Source organism: Aythya fuligula, chromosome 4 (assembly GCF_009819795.1).
Source record: "Aythya fuligula isolate bAytFul2 chromosome 4, bAytFul2.pri, whole genome shotgun sequence".
Classification (NCBI taxonomy): Eukaryota; Metazoa; Chordata; class Aves; order Anseriformes; family Anatidae; genus Aythya; species Aythya fuligula.
The window spans coordinates 16,902,448-16,929,141 of NC_045562.1; the positions used below are offsets into that span (position 1 = coordinate 16,902,448).

Consider the following 26,694-nt stretch of genomic DNA (forward strand, 5'->3'; position numbering starts at 1 on the left):
GATTCAAAGAGAAAGATGGCTTTGGCTCAGCCATTGTAGTATAGGTTATGAGCAAACTGGCCAGCAAAAATCTTTTTCTTAGAGGGGGTGTTTTTCAGAAAACTAATGAAAGGCCAAAAAACTAACTCAGAAGTAAGGTAAAATGGTAAAATGGAAAATAAATAGAATCTAAGATCTTATATTGTGCTTACTATTTTCAGTTCTCTTTATCTATATCAGCTGTAAGCTGTTGAAAGAGTCATTTTCTGCTTATGTGTTTGTAAAACAGAACATGATCTTCCCTTCTGATTGTGCAGATAAAACAGATGTTTCATGCAGATCTTGCTGTCTATTGAGAGGATAGGAAGCAAAAGTCCTTCCCAGAAGCAAATGTTAAATGTCCTAAAAATGTGTTGCAATGTATTAGCTTTTACGTCAATTTACGTGCAAAGTCTCAATGATGCAGGGACCCAGGCAGAAAACAGGCAAGGCTGACTCTAAGTCTTAGATGCACCTTAGACCTCTAAGGTGCATCTCTTTACCATGGCCTTGTTTGCAGCAGAGACAAGACCCATGTGATGGTCACTTCAGGTACGTCTGCTTCTTCCATACTGTTTCTTCAGGGAGAGGTATAGGTAGCATGTGTACATCCCACACATGGAAGAACTGGATGAAGCCTTAGAATTGATACATTGTGAAGATAATATTTTGCCACCAGCTATTTTTCTTCGCTGATATTTTGCTGCAGTATTAATAACTGGACCCAGCTGGTAGTAGACTTTCAAAATGACTGTTCAGAAAAGTTTTGAGAGCATGCCCTCAATAAAACTACAACTTGCTTGAATTCGTTATGTAGTAAATGACACCTAAAATCAGATTTGTTGTACTGCTTTCAAAGAGTCAATGGGTAACTATATTATTGTCCATAAATCTTATTCTTCCACATGACTCAAAAGGTACAGACCTATTTTCTTCCTGAAGCTAACAGTCAAAGCAGATGACTAGAAACCAATACTAAATTCTTAATTTACCTCAATGACCATGAACAGAAATACCTTTTCTACCAGCCTATTTACTCACATAATATATCTGATCATAGCATATTCAGACCAAATGTGCAAGTAAAAATGCCAAATGAAAGCAGGTTCCTACTTACATTTACACTGTTTGGATTCCAAACAAACATGCACACACAAAATATACTTGGGGCTTGTACTGGTTAATTTTTTAGAAAGACATTAAAAGAATGTCTTTTTTAAAAGAAGTTAAATTCCACAGATTTATTTCTTCACACAGTCTTGACAAAGTTGTTGGCACTTGATCAGAAATGTCCATTTACTCATGATCCAGTCAGTATAATATTTCCAAGAGCATTGAGCTGGTTTTACTGACATCTTTGTATTTTCCTTTCTGCTTTGCCCTTAACCACTTTAAATGTTACAGACTATCAATTCTGATAATGCAAAATGTAAAAATGGGAAAATGGGCCCACCTTCTAACCTCTCTGGCCACAGTCAATGTACATCAGCTGAGCTGACATTTGCATTTTCATCTCATCAACATACCTCCATCACCAGATATATCCTAGTGAGAGAGATGTTTAATACTAGGATGGGAATAGCAATATTTTGAGTGTAACATTATTCATACGTGCCTTGTCTTTCCCCAAGAAACTCTTTTTCTACCCATTGACCAGCAACAAGCAGTCCCATATCTATGAAAAAATATTTGTGCCAACATTCTTTGATAAGGGAACAATAGAATTCAAGATCTCACAGGTTACAAAGAAAAAGCAAGGCTATAATGTATGCAAACAGCATCCCTTGATGCATATTTTTAGGTGTATACTGATTGACTTGTCTCAGTGTTTAAAATTAAGTTGCCTTTAGGCAGTCAGGTCTCTTTCAAGAGCTACTGATGATGATATTATTAACCTTTGGTATTGAAATTCTGTTAGTAGTACCTGATTTACTCTGGTAAACAGCATTGCCATCTCTTTCTTAGCCCTGGCCTGTAAAAATGTACAGCTATATGTTTTGTTTATGATTTTTTTTTTTATTTTATTTTTTTTCAGGAGAAGGTACAAATAAAAGCAAACTACTCATCAGACTTATCCTGATACAGACTGTGCATGAGGGATGCATTACAATTTTACCTTCTTTTAAAAGGTGTATTTTTTAAATGTATATTTTTTTGAGAGAAAAAAAAAAAAAAAAAAAAAAAAAAAGCTATATTAATTGGTTCTAGATAGAGTAAATTGAGCTGTCAGGTAATTCTCTCTCTACCTGCCTTCCCCTGATATATTCACAGAAGGCATTTTTTTAATTAAAAATAATAATAATAAAAATACAGGAATTGTGTCTTTCATCAGGTTTAATTGTGATACAGCTTGTACCAATATAAGATAAGAATTAATTTTAATGAAGTGTAAAAATGACCACAAAGACATCAGTATTCAATCCAATTCAACTTTTGGATACAGGCACCTCTCAGTTCACTGGGAGATGACCTGCCAAATCCCATGTATTCTGGCTGAGGGCTCCAGCTCAGAAAGTCAATAAGCAGGATTCCTTTGCCATGTAGGAGTACAGCATTTCCTTCTCTTCATTCAAATCACATTTTTGTAACTACTTCGGAGCAGATGTTTAGGACACAAACCTTATCAATGCTACAATAGGGAGCTACAATCCCAGTTCTAGAAAGGTGTGCTCTTGTGTACTCACTGCTGACAAAGTATTTTACAGGAACACATTTGACTTTTTACAAGTTTCCTACCATAGCAAACTTTATTCCTGCTGACAGCAGAAGTAATTGTTACGTGCAAAATAAAAATTCATCATTTAAAATTGTTAACTCTGTTTTCTGGCTTCATTTTTGTGCTGAATTACATTTAAATCTGTTCCAGATAAAGTGTTGCTCAAATTACGACTCTTTCTGTTACTGGTGTAAAAATATATATAGGTAAACAGGTAAGGGAAACCAGGCTTTTACCTGATGTAGAAATAGATATTTAAGTTATTAGTGTAGAATAATATTCTTTTCATTGTGGAAATTCCGTAAGAAAAAAAAAAAAGTCAATTTTAGACCTCTTTATTTAAACCAGACATATAGGAATAACAATTAAAAAAATAAAATATATAAAAAAAAAAAAGGAAAAAAAAAACACCATCTTAACCTTCTACAGCAAGTGGACAATTTATGTAAATGTACCAACCATTTACCTTTATGCCATTATCCTTGGGCCAAATTATGGAATAATGTGGCTAGTGACGATTCACAATTTATATACACTCTGAAAAAACATTATATGCAGAAGAAGCAGTGTGATTTCCCAGTTCTGCTTTGTGAGTGATGATCCAATTTTAGATGCTCCAGCTACTCACCGCCTACTGCCAGCTCTTGAACAGAACTTGCTACTGCTAATTCAGTTGCACTCAAGTTTGGGCCTTGATTTAAAAGTGACCCTAAAATTAAAATTTCCAGCACCTTATCACTGCTAGAAAAGTTAAGTTTAATCTGTGTAACTTGCGGTGGATCAGATAAGAGAGAGGGAAAAACATGGAACTGTATTGCACTGACTTGGGTAAGACACGGAAGGCTCATTTAGCTCATGTTTTTCTCTTGGCTTCTTCTAGTGGACTAGCATTCCTGTCATCTTCTATTCTTCCTTTCTTTTCCATGACATTGACTTTATCTGGGGCAAGTCATGTGAAGATGTAGGAAATGTTTGCATACTAACGTTATAGAATATTTTGGCATTGTGATAAATTATTAAAATATCTGTAGTTTAAAATGTAAATGCATTCTCATGCATATACACAATCAAAGATATGATAATAGTGCCATAAAATTGCAATTAAATTGTGATTTTAAAGAAAAAGCACAGCATCATCATGAGACAAATGTAAGTCTATTTATTTTCTTGTTTTTAAGAGCGGACTTAGACTGTCTTCTCCACAGATGGAAACAAGGTTAATACTTGTAATCACTAGTCTCTACTACCACTATTAGCTTTTTATTAAAGAGAGGGGTATCAAACAGGTTATCTGACAATATAAGAAGCAGAACTGTACACCTGTTCCACAGAAGAGGACAGGTTTTCCCTGAGATAATATCCAGTGAAAGCAAGGAGAAATGGATGCCAACCACAGATTTAGGGGAAATCCACAGTGCCCAGAAGTGCAAGTTTCAGTCTTATACTTAGATCAGAAAGCAATAAAGCACATTCCATACTAGTTTGGGAGTAATATTCCACTGCGACAGTAAGATATTATCTTTAACACCACCCAACACAGACTTGACAATACCAACATCAGTTGCTTTCACAGGTTCTCTTATTTTTCTCCTTTCATCACCTCCTACACCAAAACAAATGTCCACAGACGTGTTTCCTACAAATTTTCTGAGTAGTCATTTGAGTTTTCTAGTGCTTAGAGAAATAAATTTAATCCAATATTTCCTCATGTGTGTTTACATATTGCACATACTACACACATTGTGTACTGAGTGGTAATATTAGCACGAAACACTTGGTTTACCTGATTTTTTAAAAAATTACAAAACAGAGCATTAAATCTGTGAATAATTAAGATATCCTAGTGATGCATCAGCATGAATAATAGTGCAGACAGCTGTATAACCATTTTGAATCAGTTTGCCACAAGCTCAGCACATGATCACTATGCTATCATTTGTTATTGTACCACTCAGCTTTCCCTTTCCACTTGAAATCTTTACATTCCACTTGGCTATTTTAAAACTGCGTTGGCAAGCTATGTATGTCTGTTGCAAAATAATAGCTTTGTAGTCTGATGCAGCAGCCTGTGCCCAAAACCGAAATGAATTTTACTCAATATAATCTATAATTCTTGACATATCAGGTGCTAGGCTTCAGTACAGTGCTCCTCAGCATTCCCTCTTTGCCCCGTTCATCATGCTTCAGTTTGCTGCCTACTAGATACATTCATTCATTAATCATGGCTTAGAAAATTCTAAGTTTAATAGGACAGACAGCACTTTGGCATAGGGTGCCTTCTGCTTTATGACTGTCAGCAGTATGATGGAGATTTTATCATGGGTAACAGAGACACTACTCACATACCCATAATTTTATTAAGCAATAGCGCAAGTGGTCTCAGTAGACTGAGTAGATCACATATTTACATGAACAGTGAATATTATCTACCTCATCTAAATTAATGCTGAATGAAATAGGGAGCTTAACTAGGTAGAGGTCTGCTCTGGGCAAATAGATCATTTTCCAATCACATAGTCACTTGCACCTAATAATGAGTTGGGGGAGGCGTATGAAGAAAGGTATGAGATCAATTCTAAAGATAGTATCTAGCTCCCCTGAAAGCAAGATATCTTAAAAAAAAAAAAAAAAAAAAAAGAGAGAGAGAGAGAGAGAGAGAGAAAGAGAGACAGAGAGACAGACTCTGTCAGTGTTAGTACTGGGGAAACACTGACTAACTTGTTGTTAGCCTCTGAAGAATGATATTCTTTTGCCAATTTTTTCAGGAAAATCTAATAAAATATTGATGAAATGGGTAATAATTTTCCCTGAATGAAGATTAAGTGGAAACACGAGTCTACATGATAGAGAGCTTCTGCATTCATCTCATGTCTGCCTAACTGCAGAAGTCATTGGGAAAAGGCATGTAGCATATATTTCTAAACTGGAGTCTATCTGAAATAGTAATGTCAACTTGTAAGCCCTACAGGAAGTGACAGTCAGTACCAGCTTGTTGCTGCATATTTTTGCAACCACCTATGAAGTCTGACACAGCTAGGAAGTCTTGAGGTAGGATCGAAACCTGTAGTTTCAGAAGAAGTAAAACGGAAGATAATTAATACAAATATTTACATAACAGGTACTGTATTTGAAGGCATAACAATGCACCAGCCTGCGTGCTTGTAACTGTCCAAACCTCCAATGCAAACTGAGTTTTTGACATAGAGTATAATGTTAGAACTAAGGGTGGTGCCTCAGGTTCTCTACAAACTGGAGTAATTCAGTTGAGTGATTTCTACAGAGTACTTGCCATCTGTTGGTGATGACTCAAGCAAAACAAAGCACAGATGGATCTTAGTCCTTTATTATTTTTTTTTTTTCTTGAACTCTTCTAAACTTCAGTGGTGATCAGGATGTTTTTCATCTTGGAGGAGTGTATTTTTATAGTGAGTGGCTCCTAGTTTGCAATTATTCACAGCTAATTTTCAAACTACTGAAAGCAATAAATAATGCCATGAGTTTCAGCTTGAGGACAAGTAGTCTTCTTGGAAAAACTTCCAGTCTCTGTAATGCATTCTGAAATGCACTCTGCTGTTTATTGGGGCATAGATCACTCAACTTCTTTCCTCACACATATATTACCTGGTGAATGGGATTTACAACAGCCAGCCTGCTCTGCAGGGAGACTCCTGAATTAGCCAAGACAAATTACCACTAATAAAAAAAGATGCTTACAGAAATTTTACATATTTCCTGAAACCGTACAGCCTTGACGGGAGTCTCTCTATTAGACTGTGATTCACATTCTTAAATGCTCTACTGATGCCCAAGCAATCACTTTGAGTACAGAAAACTGGCTTTTCTTCAAAATTGAAACAAACCTCTCAGTTGTGGTACAATCACCTTTTATTGTTAAAAATGTAAGTAGCTTAAGATAATAGCAAAAACTCTTTCCCTTTAAAGGGAAGATGTGGGCAGTTTACCTTGCCTGGCCATTTATCAAGTGAATGCCAAGGTCTGCTATTGTGTGTTGAACTCATCTTGTAATGAATCCATAATTTGAATACTAGATCACAGTCCTTTGGAGAAATCAACATATCTGAAAGATGAGTCTCAATGCCCCTAAGCAGGACAGGTCATAAGATGCTCCTCTTCTCTCAGTCTGTCTGGGACAAAAAAATGGTAGTCCTTAGAGATGTGGCTAAGAAGCATTACTATGGAAGACTGAGGAACATGCAGAATGTCGTTGCCTGGTGGTGAAGTGTTGTGGGTTTTTTTGAGGACTGTTCTCCAGAATTGAGCCTCTGTAGTAGTGCAGGTACCTTTCTTGTAGCACCTCCTAAATGAAATGATGATCTTTCCTGGACTTCAAGCTAATAATGAGGCTGTTGATGGATTGACTTCTCCCTAAGCTACAAACAAAGCTTAGTTACAGCCAAACAGCATTTATGTCAGATCCACAAGTGCAAAAAAGACAGAGTGGAGATAGGGTACCCAGCCAGGACCCCCTCCCAGGATACAGTTATGCAAACTGGATGTGTGATGCTTAGGTACACTTCTGAGTTCAAATTTAATACCCTTTTCAACACAGGGCTTTGAATTGAATGTGACTTTAAGCTCAGATTCTGAGGCTCAGTTCAGCTGGTTCTCTTCTTCCTTTAACTCCTGAAATTTTAAATTACCTTTCAACTTCTGTCATCTCTATGGATCTACGTACAGAAACATATCAGGTTATAAAGCTGCAAAGGCCTTACTGATACTTTTTACTTTTAGTTTTGACTGTTTCATGTATGTTGGTGATCTGTTAAATTAAATTCTAAGTTGAGCAAACACAAAACACTCCTCTAACACAGTTAATTTACTTGTCTTCAACTAGTTAATGGGCAGTGCTGTTCATTGAGTGCTTTGTGCACATGGACTAACTTTAACTAGACATAATATAATTTAGTATTACTAAATAACCTCATATGGACAAAATGCTACCTGTAATTTCAGTGGTTTATGGCTTTTTTTTTTTCCTTAGCTACAAGTCCTGGCATACCAAAACATATTTTTGTAGTAATTAGTCAGATAATTTTGCTACCTTGAGTTAAATTGATTTTCCATTAAGGTTTTCCTGAATTTAAACCTATAATGATTTTAAAAAGCTGTTGTCCTATGTACCTACTGAACTGGGGTAATCACATCGCTTGTGTTAAATACAAAGGGTGGGGCTTTTTCCCCTTTCTTGAATACAACTCAAAATTTCCTATGAAAAACTTTGAGTAGGAAAAGACCTACATAAACGAGAAGCAGAAGCATTATGAACACTGAAATTACAGAAAGTAATAAAAATATTTAAGTAGATCTGGTTCAGCAACCTACACTTTCTACCCTGATACAGATTATAAAGCCTAAAAAGCCATATGCAGAATCCATGATGCTGTAAATATACGTTTTTCTACTCAGGATTGTGGCATAAGAAGCAATGCATTTAGAACGTACATGTTCAAAATAATTTCTATATGTTTATTAAAAGTATACAATTACCTTCTCACAAGCTGGAAAGGAAGCAATTTTTCACTTTACCTCTGTTCTAATTTGTCTGTTTAAGAATTGTAGGAACAAGAAGGTAGAACCTATAAATTCTGGACCATGCTGCCCAGATGAACTGAAGAGAGATGATAAAACATAGAAATACGGCTAAAGGTCAGGTTTTCATGCCTGAGGCATTTTACTGCTTGTGGCACTGATTCACTGATTTTGAGATGTATCACTGCTATGCTGCTGCTGATGTAACTACACTGATTTCACAAAGCACTGCTAATTTAAAATTGAAGAAAGACACTCCATCCTTATGTAGCACTTTTCAAGCAGAGCAAATATACAGGAGTTAAATCACACAACCCTCCTCAATATATTATCTAGAGGTGTAAAAGGGAGGTATGGTCATAACAGTATTTTTTATTAAAGGTGTTGAGCACCACAAGCTTTCTATGACTTTCTCAGTATGCCCATAAATCTGGCCTTGTGTGATGTAGTAATACTGCTAATCTGGCCTTGTGTGGCTGCAGTAACACTGCTAACTGAGAATAAAGCCTCACATTTTATACCTCTCACTGTTGTGGCTTAGCCAACAGGCATTGAAGGAACAAAACCCAGTGCTCGCATACAGCAAGCTCAAGACATCCTTTTTCACAGAGAATGGTTTTGTTGTGGAACGAGTTAAAATGCAATGTCTTAGAATTAGCAAAGGATCTGATGGCTTAGTAGATAGCAGTTCAAGAAGGAAGATGAACATCTAAGTAATTCTCACTTCTCAGTGACATTTTATACAGCTTCAGCCTAATGTACAGCAGAACATTTGTTTTCTGTAAGCTCTTAAAATGTAGAGTGTTTCAAAATAAAGACAGTGGTGTAACTTGTAAGCCACATTCTATGTGCTCTTTGGTTGGTTGGTTGGGTTTTGAAATAAAAACAGAAGAAAATGACACTGATTTCTCTATGAAGAGGCCCCTACAACTTCCACGTTAAACTGAGGAAAGAGTCATTTTTGTTTGTTATTTGCATCCTTATTTTTGTCCTTTGTAATGATGGATCTTTCGAGGAAGTAGAAACTACTATGTTGGACATGGATTTACAAAGTTTACATAAAATAATGCGAGGTGAAATGATTTCATAGGAAAAGTCACCTATGATGTTTTTGCCATAAAACTTAAAACATAATCTTGCTCATGACCTATTCAGGAAATTGGGAAGGCAATATCCAAAAGATTAAAAGACATACCAAGAAAGCATGACTGTGACTCCCAAATACATTTTTACATCAGTAAATTAGATTATCTTTGAAAGGCTCTAGTGTAAGGCATATGTTCTTCTCAAAGTCTTAAATTCAGATCTATAGAATCAATCCACTTTGCAGCAGTATCACACACTAACCTCTTCCATTTCAGGAAGAAAAATAGTGTTGCTAAGGTTTATGTAAATCTCTCACATCTATTCTTTAAAGTACAGAATACAGTGGCAGAGAAAAACACAATATTTATCCCAAAAGCCATGGAGAACAAGAAGATAGAGTGCTTTTTTCCTTTTAACCAAGCCTTCAGTTTTTGATGTATTTTCCGTTTAAAGAGTTTTGAGCATAGCACAGCTGTAATGTACAATGTCAAAAAGCTCAGCTACAGGTTAGTACAGTTTTCTAGTAGTGATAGCATGGGAATGATTTCTAAAAGTGTATACTGAGATCACTGCTGTTGTCTTGACCTTTTTTCTATGTCTGCTGAACAACTATATCTTATGCATAGAATTCTTTCCAGCCTCCTGGATTTCACATCTAGTTTTCATACATACTGGGAGACTGAGAGGAAATCCTGCAATAGGAACACAGAGAATTTGCAAGTATATTGCTTTAAAACCTTTTCAGCTTGACCTTTCATGAAGAATAGTTTAAAGATTGAATTTTCTGGTTGTGAATGCAAAGGTTAATTGTCTTTACTGAATATTATTGATAGGCCCCTAGTAAACGATGATGATTTCTTGCAGGGACATAGGTAGAGAAAGGTGGGATAGAGTAGGTTTTGCATTAATAAGACAAATGCCTTAGTATCCACACAGAGATGTCAGTGTCCCAAGCAGAGACATAAATAAATGAAGTAGACTATGCTAAGAATATGATTGTTATAGAGTACTATACTTCTCATTATGGAATGACTAACTTAAAACAGAAATATAACCACCTACCCAGGCTTATCAGAAGTCCTCCCACACCACATCAAGCCCATGAGTTTCTCTGTCTCCCTCTTTAAAACAGATAAAAAAAAAATAAATTACAGAATTCTTCCAATTACTAATCTCTTGTTTGATTTAAACAGTGAAGCAATTTACAACCCTGTTATGTTTAAGACCACAAAGCTATTGAATAATCTCTTGTTTAAATTCTCATGGTTTTCTTGTTTGAATTTCTTTATGAAATATTTCATAAATCACATAAATTATCTATCATTGTAAAACCTCATCTGTGGACAGTTTCATGCAGAACTTAAGTAAGCAGTTTTAATTCACTAAGAAAAATAAAACTGGAAAAAGGCTATGAACGTTCTCTCAAAATGAATAAAGAAATTTAGATAATTTGTTACACAATGATTCAGAAATCATGTACAGTATTAAAAGTCATTTGCATATTGAAAGTAATAATTTTCAGACACTTAAACATACTATTAAAAATAACATCTTGGGAGTGTAATGATGGTTTTCTCTATATGATAGTTTTCATTCCATCCTAAGAATCCCACTGTTATACATTCAACTACAAATGAACTTTCCTTCAAAAAAGTATCAGAGTGCTTTATAGACTACAGGAAATACTGTCTGCTACTAAGACATACTGTCTGCTACTATCTAATACCACGCTGAAATTGTGGTTGCAAAACAAACATAAGATAAATAGTCAAGAAATATGCTAAAGGAGTTCTAAGTTGAACAATGACTGGACAAACACAAAGAACAAAATCTCCAATGACTTATTCAGCATCAATGAAAATCATACATCAACAGTGGACCAGCAAACACAAAGGCCTCTCCACTTTCCTTGGCAAAACAAACTCGAGACAATTTCAGGAAATTAAATACAAATGCATTAAGGAAAAAAAAAATGAATATATTAAACACAAGTTTGTAAGTTAATTTGTAAAAATTATACACATCTACAAACTACAAAGCTCTATAAAACACATAATATGCAGCCATACAGTTTCAAGTATGTTCAAAATGTAGGCATAGGTAATCACACATAATTTCAGTGAGAGAAAGTACTTGACAACACTACACCTAAGACAGTCCAGCTATGCAATAATTATTTAGTCTCTTTTCAATCCTCCTCCTTTAGAACAAAAGCCCTACAGGCTTGTGAATTAAAAAGTCAGAGGAAAGTTCATGTATGCACCTGAGAGAGCTGAGTCAGATCAAAGGAAAAGCAGAACAGCCCAAAAATCTCTATTACAGAAGTCTCTCTGTTCAGCACTGATCTGTTTCATCAGGAATTTGTGCATGGACTAGTAAGAGGAAACACACCTACCCTCATTAACAGGTGTTGGCACGCATGATGTTTGTTCAGTTTTTCACAAAATGACCTTTCAAAATGGTCAGACACTATTCAGTATTATATATAAATTCAGAATTCATTACAATCAGTGCAATAAATACACACATTTCAAATTGAAATTTAATACCTGATCCGAGACTTATAGAATCTTTATATATCAAATAATATATATTTCCAGTATCGGTATGATATACTATCATTAGAGCCAGCACTTTTGACTTGTAGGAGTAGCAGGGAAGTTATCGTTATTCTTTTTGATGCTTATTTGCATATAGGGAGGAAACCCAGTGTCACCAAGGACACTGTTTCCAACATTCTGGGTAAGTTTCACTGTGTCTCCCCAAAACCGTAGTTGACATTGATCATAGTGATCCTCTGCACAACATAATGTGGCAGAGACTGAGCTGGACACCTCAAGGACCCCAGGTACCCTCTAGCTGCATGCCACAAGTCCCTCTGGCCTGGCAGAGGGACTGCGTTGGCCTAAGGGGTAAGGAGCGGAGCTGTGAAATGACTGAAGTCATTTCAGACCTGAACCTAGCCAGAAACTGATGAAAGCTTTTCATAACTTAGAGCGGTGCTGGCACTGCTCTTTATTGTGCCCAAGTGCCGCAGGGTCACCTGATGGGAACTGCTGTAGCTCCCAGGAGCTTTGCCCCCCTCTTTTTCCTGCGGGTGGGAAAGAAGCCGGCCGGTTCGCACTGCGGGAAAACCCAAAACCTCTAGCGTGAGATGCACAGGAGCTGTGCGTCACTGCTCGGCACGGAGAGCCCTGTTCGGGTGGGAAATTTCTTCAGGGTGCGCTTGGTGCCGGGCAGGGAGGCGCTGGGGTGCTGGCCGGCCCTGTGCCACCCCCTGCTGGCCACACGCCCCCCGGCAGCTCTGGTGCCACCGTGCGGCACCCTGCTCGTGGTGGGCACCGCTCGCCAGCAGCCACGGCGCGATGCAAACGCTTGGGAGAGACAGGAAAAGCCTTGTGCCACAGTGGCTTGCCCAAGAAAGTTGCCAAGATTCCAACAGCAGCTGCAGCAATGCCTCCCTTTAGAGCTCTCCTCAAAAATTAAAAATAAAATTAAGAAAAAAAGTGCTGATGCCTAGGAGTAGTACCACTTCCCGGCTATGCTGCTTCTTCATTCAAGGTCGCATAGGCTGTACACGTTAGTCTTAATTGCAACGCAGATGACTGCGAGATTAATGGAAGCAAGCCCCTTCCCCTGCAGCAGCTCTGCTCCCAGCGGGATGTGCATCTGGGTCCTTAAGGACAATTCCTACAACATGTCGTGTTCCCATGGCCATATTTTCTTTGACAAGCCTTTAAAAATAACCGGCTAAAACAAAACTTTCCCCCTTAATTGGAGGACCGAGCTCCCGCCGCACCCCCACCAGCCGCTCCCTGTGAATCCCGGCCCGGCTGAGCAGGGAGAGAGCACGGCACTACTGGAAGCGCTCCTCCTCATTTTACCCTTCTCTGTCCTGCACTTGGCACATCTACTGCCAAGCAGCTGTCCTCCTGGTGGGCATTTTCTTAGGGGATTTACAGCAAGACTTTGGGGATCGAGGGGCTCGGTCTGGTTGTTCATTTCTGTCCTACAGGCAGGTGGTACTCGAAGATGTGCCTCGCAGAAGGACAGGAGCCCGCGGCAGCCCCTCGGTGCTTCCCGGAGTTTCCCTTCCCGGGCGGAGAGCCCTGCTCGGAGCCGCGGGGATGCCCGAGGGTGTCCCGAGGAGGGTCCCCGCGAGCGCTGCCCCCCTCCCTGCCCTGTTAACCCCTGTCCGGACGGACACAGGGATTTGTCCTTACTATCACGACTGCCCTCTGAGCCCCAGCTCGGGGCTGAGGGGCTGACAGCAGGTGTGGGCAGGATCTCCATCACCGCAAAGGAGCATGCTCAGCGCTCTCAGGCATGCTCTTTCCGCGGGGAGGGAGTCGGAGCTGGGCCGGGCCGGGGAGGGGGATCCTCGCTCTGGCACCGTCCTAACGCAAAGTTTTATTACTCCGGCGGCCCCGGAGCCGGGGGTCGACCCGGCGCCCCCTACCCCGCACCCCTCAGCCCCTTCCTGGGCACGGGGAGGCGACCGGGGCGCTGTGCTGGGGGCGGGCGGAGCTGGGGGGTTCCCCTCGCTCCCGGCGGAGGAGGAGGAAGAGGAGATGCCCAGGCGAGGAAGGCTTCGGAGGCAACTTCTGCGGGGAATTCCGCAGGTCCTCCACCGCCTCCACCCAGGGCGAGCTTTCTGCTTCGCCTGGCGCTGATGCAACGCCGAGAGCACCCGGGAAGCACCACCACCATCATCATCACCACCATCACGACCATCAGCAGCATTAACACTATCACGACAATGCAAACAGCCGCGAAAAGGGGGGCGCCGTGCCGGGCTCCGGCAGCTGCCCTTCGGCGCTTCTCCCTCCCCCTTCCCCGGCTCCGCGCCCCCCGCCCGGGGCTGCGGGAGCTCCGCGCACCGGCAGCAGAAGCGCAGGGCGGGATCCAACCCAAATCCTCCCGGCCGCTCGCCTACCTTGAGCTCCTCCGCGTCCAGGTTTGCGGATCTGTCCATAGAGCGCAACTGAGCGGAGCGGTGCGGGAATCGGGGAAGTTGTGCCAAAAATAATAATGATTTTTTTAGAAAATAATAAATAAATATAAGATAAAGCGGGGGCAGAAAGGAGGGAGAGGGGGGATCTAGTCTCTCAGTTTCCAGCCTAAACTCAGCCTTGTCCTCCAAACCCCGGCGGCTCCCTTCAGTCTCATTCTCCGCGATCACGCCTCCACCGGTTAAAATAAATAAATAAATAAATAAATAAAATAATTCACTTTTTTTTTTTAAAAAAAAAAAAAAAAAAACTCCCTTAAGGATTAAAGCGACAGGTGATCCTTCCCTGGTGAAAGAGCTTCGCGTCCTCTGGCAATGAAAGGAGGAGACAGCAAAAAAAAAAAAAAAAATCCCCTCAGTTTAAGATTATTTTTTTTCCTCCTGCAATAAGCTCAGAAGCCGGCGAATCGCTGCATCCCGAGAAAAAATCCGGCTTCCCTGGACAGCATCATGCAGCAAATTTCAAGCAAATGTGTTCAAACTGAAGAGAAGAGTCTCTGATAAAAGCCGTTCTCCGTCATGCCTACTCGGGTAGCTAATTTAGCACCCTGCGAGCGCAAGACAGAGATGAACAATTTCGCTGGCGAGATAACAAAATCCCCCAAGTCCTGCATAGACTCCCAAATTGTTCTGCAGCTGAAGGTATTCTTTCAATAATACTAATTAAAATAATAATAATAAAGTCTGTAGGGGACAGTCTTCTTTGAAGGTTACGCTAAAAGAGTTGGGAGGAAAACAGGAGGTGGGTCTCTTGCAGAAGAGAAAGGAGAGAGAGAGCTTTCCCCCTTCTTTCCTGTTTTACTATCCTTCGCCGCCAGGTGACTGCCTTCCCTCCTCTCTCTCTCTCTCTCTCTCTCTCTCTCTCTCCCCGCGGCCCGCACGGGGGGGATTTCTCCGGCTCCCCCAAAGCAGCGCCTCCTCCCCCGGCCCCGGCTCTTAACGCCGGCAGCCGCCAGCGCCGCCCCGCCGCGGCCCCGGGGGCGGGCACGGCTCCCGCTCGCACCCCGCGGCCCCGGGATGCTCAAGCTGTCCCTGCAGCTCCCACCTCTGTAAGGAGCCTCGTGTAGAGCTCCCTGTGCGTGTACACCTCTCCCTATATTACACACAGATCTCATTGTTTATGGTGTATGTATATGTTATGTATTCGGGGACTCCACGAGTGTCTGACTTAACAAAGTGATGTGAAACTCCCTAGGCTGAGGTTGGGAGGTGTGTGGGTTTTGTTCAGCTGTTGGGTATCAGTAAAGCACTGCACTTTTGGTGGAGCAGAATTTCTGATGGCACGCAGGTTAAGTCCACATCTCCCTTAGAGCATCACTTTGCTAATGTCCTTTTCCAAAGGATTCGCTGGCCTACAGCTCTCATTGACACCAAAAAAGTGACAAAATGAGATTTAAAAATTCAAATTGCTCCCCACAAAGATCTTGATTTTGCCAGGCTCCTTTGTCATAAATCTGACTGTCACTTGCAGTTTTGGAGAGCAAGGCTATGATATATTTTTTTTTTTTTTTTGTCTCCAGATTTCGGTCTTTTGGGGGCTTTATTTATTAACTCCATGAATGGCAAATTCAACACTAACACTTTCTAGTACTATCACCTCCTCCTCTTAGGCATTTTTCATGCTTCGTTAGATAGAGTTAGTATTCATGATTATTTAACACAAATAAATCTCATAGCTCAAATTGCATACTGTGCTTCCAGTTCAATACAGATTTGTTTTCAGCTTCCGACACTGCAAGGTTAACAGAAGCTTAAGCCCTGGGTGACGGCCAGTGATAGCCATTTCTGAAGACTGAATATAGCCTTTGTCTTCTAGAATACTCTACAGATGCAAGGCAGACACAGTCAAATTACATTTCTCCTCTTAGCACAAATTGTGCATGACTTACAGGTTTGTTGTGAATGCACTGTAAATATCATTATTATCATTAAATCTGGAACAGCAATATGTAAAGATTAAAGGCTTGGCCTGGTGTTCCAGTTTGAGCCAACAGAATCATGTCCAAATGAAAGACTGCCAAACTGGAGGGTAAAACAAGGCATTGTAGGACCTACAAAAATTGGAAAAAAAACAATTCCCTGACAAATACCCCCACCAAAATTGGAGGGACTTCTGTAAGAGACCCTGCTGAAGGAAAACTCTCAGACACTTCTAAGGCTCCCCAGCTCTGTCAATATGCAATCCTTTGGACAAGAGAGGAATGTCCCAGTGTGAGACACCAACCAGGTGACATAATATGACAGCACCTTTGTGCTATCAATGCCGCAAGGCAAAACCTGAGCCTCTCCATAATCCACACCTGGTCACATGGTGCTTCAGCAAATCAAGGAGTAGTTTCACAAAATGCAGCTTTATAAAAACAAGCAGTCTGCAGAGCTGTGACCTTGCTGTGCTGCCCCACCACAGACTTCCTTGGATCAGGCACTCCATAGTTTGTATTCATACGGGCACAATATAAATGGGGATGTGATACATTGACAGTCCTCTGCTGAGGTCAGTTCAAATTGGTCAAGAGTTTAGGGAAGAGACAAGGAAAATTGTCAGGGCAATCATATAAGCTTCATTGCCTTAGAAAACAAGGCAAAAATCGATTTTGACAGTCTCTTGAGTAATGTGTTAGAATGTGTTTAACTCTTTGTAGGTGATATGCCTCATCAAGTGACTTTAAAATTGTTTTTTGTTGCCAAATCAGGTGTTCCTAAGATAATTCTTACCAAACTTCTAGTTGCTTTCAATACCTATTTTTTTTTTATTTTATTTTAACCTTGTGTGTAGTCAATAAGACATTTCTCATTGCAGGACCCTCATTCAGAAGACAGGGATTATACGGGTATTTATAAATATCATCCTCGTTATTCGTGTATGGCCCTGTGTCTTAGTGGTTGCATGCAATGTGGAATTATTTTTCTTAGAGAGGGCCTTCTGTTTCATTCAGCACTGTTAACAACTGTATTCTGCATAAGTGTCAACACAAAATTTTACTGTAAGGATAAATATTATCATTAGCATTAATACAAGGGAGAACTGAAACAAAGCCAAGAGGCTAGATCCAAAGAGAAACCAGCAAATCTTTAAGCAAATCAGTCTGAACCCTGAAAATGTGCCCTGAGCCTGGTGCTTGCAAATGAATGTCTGGGAATGAAGAACATGAAGCAAGCAGCAGTCTGCAAAGTCACCAAGCAGTAGCTTTGACTCTAGGCCCCATGTCCAGCAGGTCACTATGTGCTGGACCAGTGAAATAATTCTGTTCTTATGTACAAGTCAGCTTTATTCATGTATTCATCTGCTTCATTCATCTACAAATTCCAACTTTTGTTTTCTAGCCAATAAACCACTATGCAAAAATCTTTCATTGCCAAGTCCTATGTCTTTCAAGTCCCCTATGTCAGGCATTCCCAGTAAGTATGTGTCAGGATATAATTAAGGATTGTATCAGATAAGAATCCTGGAAGAATAAGCATCATAAAAACTGTGTATTCAACCCCACAGTACTTGGTTAGATTAATGTAAAGTTTGGTTATTTTTTGGTATTTAGTCTTCTGGTTTTCCTTTCCCTTTTATTACAGTTATAAATACTTATTTTCTGCAGATTCTTGTTGTACATTTTTGTCATGCAGAGGATTCAGAAGTACAAGAGCATGATAGAAAACATAGGCAGGACTTTGCAATGGTAGCCCAGGCCAAAGCACAATTTTACCAAATTGGGAAAAGTTCCCTCATGGGCTTCTGAAAATTAAATTCTGCAGTCATTCAAGACTGCATGCAAACAGCAGGGGAGCATATTTTCCTAAATAAAGTCTGCAGAAATGTTTTTATAATCACAAGGTATTAGCAAGCTAATGTAGGGCTTGTGGCCAACTCCCCCTGTGATCCACAGAAACAGCAGGGAAGAGCATTTCAAATCTGTGCTGTGAGAAGGTACAGCTTTTCAGCAACAAATTGCACTTCTTAAACAGGCACACTACTTCCAGTACTAGATCACTATCATGATTTCTTTATCTTTCCAGAGTTGTAGAGACAGGTGTATGTCCCAAAAAAATGAGCACAAACTTCATCCTCTCATCAACACATGTATCTCATCTTTGGAAGAAACTTTTTCTTGGATTGAGGAGATTCCAAGACAGGGTTGTCCAGAAGAGCTTCTTGGGTGGGTTTGTTTTCTCTAGTCATAAATACTTTACTGGGTTGGAGTGCAGGAAGATAAAAATTTCCAAAGGGTGACTTATTTTTTACAGGTGTGAATTGTCCCTGGAAGTCTCTGGAAGTGACTGTATAGGGAGTGTCTGAAGTTAGATGGCTGAATCTAGGACCACATGCTCAGTAACTTAATACAAATGTTACTTGAACTCAAGCCAGAGTTGCACATAAGCATCTGAAAAAATATGTCAATCATAATGAAATAATTTAAAATGATGGAATCTTTCATAATGAAACCACAGGTGTTACATTTGGTACTTTTTATACGTATTTTCCATTCCTAAGCAAACGAAAGCACCACGGATATTTAAAGACAGGGATACAGGCTTCAGCATCAAAGATGAACATAATTGAGTACTAACATAGTTAAAGAGAATGACTACATTTTTCCCAAGGGAAATCCATATTCTTGAAAATATTTTTATACTGCTCCACAAGGTTCATTACAAAAATAATAGTGGATGTCAGGCTAACATAGGTAGATGTAAGTTATATTATAATTTTCTGTTAGTAAAAATATTCTGAGAAACATAAAATTGGACCTTTGGGCTGAAATCAATAAAATGCCAGTCCGTCTTCCATGCTCCAGAACCCATTACAAGCCAGACAGAATACTTTTCATTGGCCTAGCAATGGCTTCTAAGTTGCAAAGGGGCCCACAAACCTTTGTTTTGCCCCAGGGCTTATGAGAGCTGTAAGTAAGGAAGAACCAAAATTTATAATAAGAAAAACAGAGCAGAGAGAAAATAAATGCAATGTTTCCCGTGAGCTGTTATGTTTAACTTTTCCACAAGCAAATAAATGTATCGGCAAAGGAAATGCATAAGACTTATCCCAATCATTCTTCTACTGACTTCATAAGTACTTTTATATTGAACAAAAACATGGCATATTTAAAGATATGTTGTGATTGATGCTCTCAGTTTGCATTTACTTGGAATTATTGTGATCATGAATGTAAATTAAAGTAGTGGCAGCACTATATTCTCTGATGGTCTGTTAACTCGTAGTCATTTTTTTTTTTTTTCATAGGCTATCCTTCCATGCTATCCTAGAAAACTGTACAGATCTTTGAAGTGAAATCTGAAGGCAAATAGAAAAGCTGAAGGAATAAGAACAATATTTATACTGATATAATAATAATAAAAGCTTAAGAGATGAAGAGCGGCCCCTCGCTACAAGAAGGACATCGAGGTGCTTGAACGAGTCCAGAGAAGGGCGACAAAGCTGGTGAGGGGCCTGGAGAACAAGTCCTACGAGGAGTGGCTGAGGGAGCTGGGCTTGTTCAGCCTGGAGAAGAGGAGGCTCAGGGGCGACCTTATCGCTCTCTATAGGTACCTCAAGGGAGGCTGTAGCGAGGTGGGGGTTGGTCTGTTCTCCCATGTGCCTGGTGACAGGATGAGGGGGAATGGGCTTAAGTTGAGCCAGGGGAGTTTTAGGTTAGATGTTAGGAAGAACTTCTTTACTGAAAGGGTTGTGAGGCATTGGAACAGGCTGCCCAGGGAAGTGGTGGAGTCACCATCCCTGGAAGTCTTCAAAAGACGTTTAGATGTAGAGCTTAGGGATATGGTTTAGTGGGGACTGCTAGCGTTAGGTCAGAGGTTGGACTCGATGATCCTGAGGTCTCTTCCAACCTAGAATAAATAAATAAATAAATAAATAAAAATAGAAGCAGTTCTTGGAAAGCTCATGTGCTGACTTCCCAAAGCTTTTGGGCTTGCCTTTCTCATCAGTCCATCCGCTCTGAATAACACTTCCTCTTCTCTCTCTCTGCTCTTTCTCATTTTCCAAAGTCTCCAACACTAACTACTTGGCAAATGGTTGCATGTGAAGATGCCAGTATATGGCCTATTTGAAAGCTAATAGAGGGGGAAGTACTTTCTAATGCAACTATTTTAAATTGTGTTCACTCTTAGGATTTGAGATTCAAATACAGCCCATCAAGCTTATAGTTCCCTGATGTGTTGGAAATAGTATGATAATAACAGTACATTGTTGGGAAAAATCATGATAATGCCTGGTTTGCCAATTAAAGTAACACATGGTAAGCAATTTGTTATTCGGAGAAAATGCAAGCTGATGACAATAAGGGTGTTATTTATTTATTTATTTATTATTTTTTTTAAGAACAAAAAATAAAGCAGGATTTTTCATTAAAATATGCATTTTCTACCAAATTGCTCCAAGAGATCAAATTTATCTATAGAATAGTCTGCCTAAGAGAGGACATAGTTTGGAATACTGCTTTTGCTCTGCCAATGACCCGCTCTGTGACATTCTACAATTCAGTAATGCACTTCCCTTACTACTGCACAGCTCTAAAGTGGAGGAAATTATACTTATCTGTCTGAGTAAATTTATGAATAAAAGAGTCTGAGTTGCAAAGTATTGTTATATAGTAATCCCATTTACAGCCTACCAGCTTGGTTACTCAAAAAGAAACACTGTTCCTAATTTCATCTCAACAAAACACTGTAAATCTGTAACTCAAATAATTGAGGGTATTTTAATAAATATCTTTCCCCTCTTTAATGCATATGGGCTCCTGAACAGCTACGCTTCCCAGCAATACTATTTACTGATCTCTAGCAAGTAAAGTGCATTTTAATGAGTAAATATGCAAATAGATAATTAGGTTGAAAAATCTTTAAACCCTTAGCTATAATTAAAATAAATGTTATGATTCAGGAACAAAATTCCCACTTCATGTAGGAAAGAACACTCATTTTCTAGTGCACTGCTTAGAGAAGTTAGTGATTTCCAAAGGAAAGAAATAGTTTCATAGTAAGTTCGATTTTATCAGGAGATAAATGCGTTTTACAGCAATGCTATTTAGACTGTAAGCTCTTGAGGACAGAGACCTTTTCTTTTTAATATCTAGAAAGTGCCATGCAAAGATACATGTATATATTAATATTTAATACACAAATATTACTAATACCTCTGAGCAAGGAGCATACTTGCTCACAAAATCAGGCTAGATTACAGCTTTGAATGTAAATATAACAGTCTTACAATAGTAACTGGAGCTATTCCAAAGTAATACCAAGAAATATCCAAGTGCTGTGAATGTGCAATCTGTACATATTTGTAAATCAGATTTCTGCAGGTATGGCATTTGGGTGGTTTGGGACTTGTGCGATTAACTGCGTGTTTGCATGGACATCTGTCAGAGCCCTGTGAACCTTTGAACCTAATGACCAACTTCAACCCACATTAGCAGAGGCCTTAACTAGGCCTTCCCACCCATTTGTGAAAGTAAACAACTTTAAACAAGAGAGAACAAAGATTGTGCTAATACCTTCAAGAACGGGGCAGCTGCAAGGTAGAGTCAATGAAACTTTACCAGAAACCAAAAAATCTAAAGGACAGAAGTTTTAAAAGCTTTAATCATAAAAATATATTTATCAGACATCAGAGCAGTCCCTACTCAGTCAAGCTTAGTGCTCCTTGCTGATCTTCATCAAGGTCTAACAATGAATGGTCTTTGATAAAAAGCTTTTTTTTTTTTTTTTTTCCCGCTTAGACTTATCTCCCCGGTGGATTCTCTGCTGTCTAATCAGGGGTGAGCTCGTGCTACAGTCTTAGTATAATTCAGTTAAAATGTCAGTCAACCATAAGACAAATCTAAGGGAAACCAGGCTTTGTTAGATGCAGTGCTCATACAAATTCTTGCTACACATTTTATATGATCTTGCTATATTTTTATATGATATTGCTATATTTATTACATATATATATGAAATCACCATTATATGGACTTTATATACACATACATGTTATTATATTCATTCTAGTACTTTCAATAAGTCTGCTTTTATCAACACAAATTGGAAAAAATAGCATCTCTATTACTGGATTAAATGCAGCAGGAACATCGTGTAGTGCAGGGAAATGGTGTAGTGAGACTGGGGTTCCCATACCTGCCTTTCTGGGCAACACAGAAAGCACATCGCTCATTTATATCAGCTTTACATATTTTTTAATATATTAGGTTATGGATCTAAGTTACTGCAGGATATGTATTCCAGCGTCCTGCTGGAACTTAATATTTGAACTTTGGGTTTGCTAAAATGGTGTAATCACAGAACCTCATTCAGAAACCTTGTGTATTTTATATTCCATTACGTACAGAAATGTAAAGAATAAAAATTGTCCCATACCTTTCTGATAGCAGTTTAAAATGCTTAAATACAGGAACATAACATTGCTTCTGGCCAAACTTACCCTGCATTTGGGGAAATATTTAAGAGCAGAAATGCAGTGAGTGTCTGGCACAATGCACCACTTTTTGGAAGATGGTGTCCCTAAGGAACAACAGTTCATGATGGAGGCTGCTGCTAGCCCTTCCAATGCATAAATTATTCCTCTTTTCAGTGCTGTGCATATCTCAGGGTATAATCAAGTCTTAGTGCTGGAGGGAGATACTTTTTGTTCTAAGAAATGAAGTCTGGAAGGAAGCCATTTTGCTTAATCTCAGTGAAGCATTACTGTTAAATTTCATAAGGAAATGTTCTGCAGTTTCACTGTTCCTCTCAGGTTCACGCACACACCGAGGATTTCTTGAATATCTTGAGACAGATGACAGTTCCCATAGTCATCTCAGTTTTTGACTTGTGCTCAGTAAACCAGCAACAAATGAATGCACTATTCTGAGGGTTTTAGTTCACTACAGGCTCTGTTTTCTCAGGCCACCAGTTCAAATACCACCTAGTCCTAATAAATGACTGCTGATGACTATTTAGAGAGTTATGTCACATGCACTAATAAGCACATAATGGCTAAGAAAGCCTGAACATTGCCATCTATTACTACCAGATACATATAATTGCACAGAAGAGGATGTTCTCCTAGAGAAGCAACTTAGGCAGGCTAGGACCAAGTAAAGTGATTCATTTCATACTTTCTTCCTTTTGTTCTCCTATGATATAAAGCCTTGGTGACCAAAGAAAAACAAAAATCATGTCAGATCCGTCTTAAAGATAAACTGAAGGCAAATAAGAAATCCAGTTCAGGAGCAATTAATATGTAACAATTGTAATAACAGTCCGAAATTTGTTCACAGTATATCAGCTTTAGAGGGCCAGGGTTTGAATGCATGGAACTAAGAGGCAGAAATTTTAGGTGACGGCAAGAGTGAAACTGCAATGTCTCTATGTTAAGAACTTTCTCTAGGGTTGTTAAGTCTGCATTTTCCACAAAGGCAAAAAGGCCTATTTTTTTATGCTATTTTTAATACTCACTGTATTCCCATCCAGTGAAGGGAAAAACAGATAATCAATACTAGTAATTATAAACATAGGGGTTTCATGACTTACGATGAAATGTGATGAGTTAATCTTTTCAAGAAGGCTATATTTAAATAAATTATTAACATCTATTATTTTACATGCATTTTATGAACCATTCATTCAGCTCCTAATAGTGTGTGCATGAAGTTATCTCTGACAACAAAGGCTGATAGTAGTATTCACTTATTTTTTAAAGAAAACTGTACAAACTTGACAGTTAAATCTAGGAATGATGAAATATTAACTGTGCTTAATATTAACTCTCTACTGCTGCTAGTATTTTTCCATAATACTAGCCTATACTTTCTTACTTCTTTTCCAAGGGATTAATCCTACTTCTTTGTGTGAGGAATGTTGGCAAGGGCTAGGATTTGCAAGAAACAAAATTGTGAGCCATTTCCAAAGAAAGGTTTTGTTCTAGGGGAGAAAACTTCAAATGACAAACAAACAAAAAATGAACCTTTTGCAATGCAAGACGTGTACTTGTCTAAACGCTGTATCCATATAACCTGTTTACAGATTTTTTTAAATCCTTCTTGGCACACTTTTTTGCTACTCCTTATTTGTCATATTTAAATTCTATGCTCTAAGAAGCCAGGAGTGTATTTTTGCATTTTATAGAAGAGTTAAATAGTAGTAATAGTTAAATAGCAGTACAGTAATACATTAGTGCTCTGAAATACATGTATTCTCTGACTACATGGAAGCTTATACACTGAAATGTGTTATAAGCAAATGTGAAATGATCCTTGTTAATATTTATGCAAGAAAAATACATAGCAGTTTTGGGAGTTTCTCCATCTAGAACACTGAAGGTGCTCACTGGAACACATTTAAATATTTTTGCCAGCTGCTTTACTATGAAACACTGCCCTTCCCAGTGTCTATAAGAGCTGCCTCCAGCCCGTCTTTTATCTACATCCCACCTGATAGCCAGCAGCACAAAAAGGGCCTAACATTTATTTATTTATTTGTTTATTTATTTACTTTCCTGGTAAAACATACAGTTCAGTAAGTCCAATTTGTGATAAATGTTAACCAGTTGAAGATATTTTTTTTTCTCTTTTTTTTTTTTTTTTTTGTTTTTTGTTTTTTTTTTCATTTAATTACAGATAGAGCAAAAATGTATAAGGAACTTATTTTTATTTGTAGTATGCATATGTCTTCTGGAGTGATACCTATGAACACGTGGCCTCAAATACAGTGACAACTCCTAGGCACAGATTGATAATGACAATTTGATCCCTCAATTTAAATTGGTGAGGAATCAGTAAAGTACAGAGATATCCACTATTAACCAGAATGAATAATATTCTGTTAACTTTTGCAGTTTATGAAACAAAACCAGAAATCATCATTGTCTGTTGATTGGCACTGAGACCGTGAAGAGATTTTTATGCACAAATGGCACTTGTGATTTTTTTTTTTTATGTCCATGTTCTACTGACTCTTAACTGTAAAACAAATGGCTAAAAATATTAAGATTCTGATTACTATGCAAATTCATTTTTAATCTTTGAAAAATATACTATCTATGTCAAAATACTGAAATTTTAATTAGGTGAGATGTAAGTGAAATCTGAGAAAATTCCTTTTTTTTCATTTCAAGGGGGAAATAAAAAGAAAATAAAGTTATTTTGTGTCATTACTATATTTCAATATTTGAGGAAATACTTATCTAAAAATTGTCAGATATAAGATGAAAATCAAAACACTTCTCTCAGAAAAAAAAAACACAAGAACATTTTATTTATGTTCTGTTACACTTCATTCCTCTTCCCAGATTTCAATATTTTTGTAAATGTATCTCTATGTTAGATGACTGAGCTATTAAGTTACTCATAACAATTCACAGTGAGTCGGCATATGTGATTTCCAACCTGTTCTATATTTTATAATTTGAAATCTAGATATAAGCTTGCAGAGGACAAAAGGAGAAAGAACAGGAGTTTGAACTGTACAGTTCTTTTCTGGGATTTTAAATTAATTTGGCTGTTTTCATCATGGATAAGTAAGTTAATTCCTCCTGAATGGGGACACATAGGTAGTGTCATGAAGGTAGCGTAGGTAGCACATCCCACCAGAACCTTCTTTACACTGCTGCTACTCCACCTTTCAGCTATTTCTAGCTATTCTCACATCAGAAACCTGGCAGCATACATTCAGGACAGAAGTCCAGCTTTAAAATAAAATGGAAGGAAAATAAATGTTTGGACCAGCATCTTGTTTTATTTTTGTTAAAAGTGGGAATATTTCCAATTTTCAGGGTCCTTTCACAAGATGAAGGAAAGAATGCAGCGTAGTGGTGCCAAATTACAAAGAACTGGCTGTACAGACAATCCCATCCTTCACTCTCCGCAGCTGAGAGGTTGTGCCATCTGCCCTTTCAGCCTACTGAGTGCTGCGTTGCCTGTGAGGATGTGAATTCTAAGTCCTCTTTTGTCAGGGCAGATTCAAATCAGCACTATAGGGGCAAATGTGCTAACCTCTAATTGGGGCATTTTAGGATCACAACCTGCCCATCTCTTATGATGCCTCTTTTTTTTTTTTTTTTTTCCCTAATTTTACACTGGGAAAAAAAAAATAAAATAAAAAACAAACACAACTTTCTGCTGGGTCACTGAAGGATTATGTTTCTAGGGTTGTTAGGCCTAATGCCCACCACCTAGGACTATGGATACCTTTCTTTATAGAAAATTTTAGCATTCTTATACGAAACAGGTAAAGAGAACTGTGCCTTGAATAGGATTGATGAAAAGGCACCAATATATTTATGGGAGTGTGAACGGCATTGCCAACATATAATGACTCTTTAAAGCAGTTT

General features: G+C 38.7%; 1 protein-coding gene across 1 annotated transcript in view; it reads right to left on the reverse strand.

Annotated features, from left to right (window-relative positions):
- SGCZ (sarcoglycan zeta) overlaps positions 1–14,583 on the reverse strand; it is a 451,534-nt gene extending 436,951 nt beyond the window's left edge. The window contains exon 1 of the mRNA XM_032186118.1: positions 14,307–14,583. Coding sequence (XP_032042009.1) covers positions 14,307–14,345 — 39 coding nt within the window. The 5' untranslated portion in view covers positions 14,346–14,583. The remainder of the gene's footprint in view (positions 1–14,306) is intronic.
- Between the last annotated feature and the right edge of the window lie 12,111 nt (positions 14,584–26,694).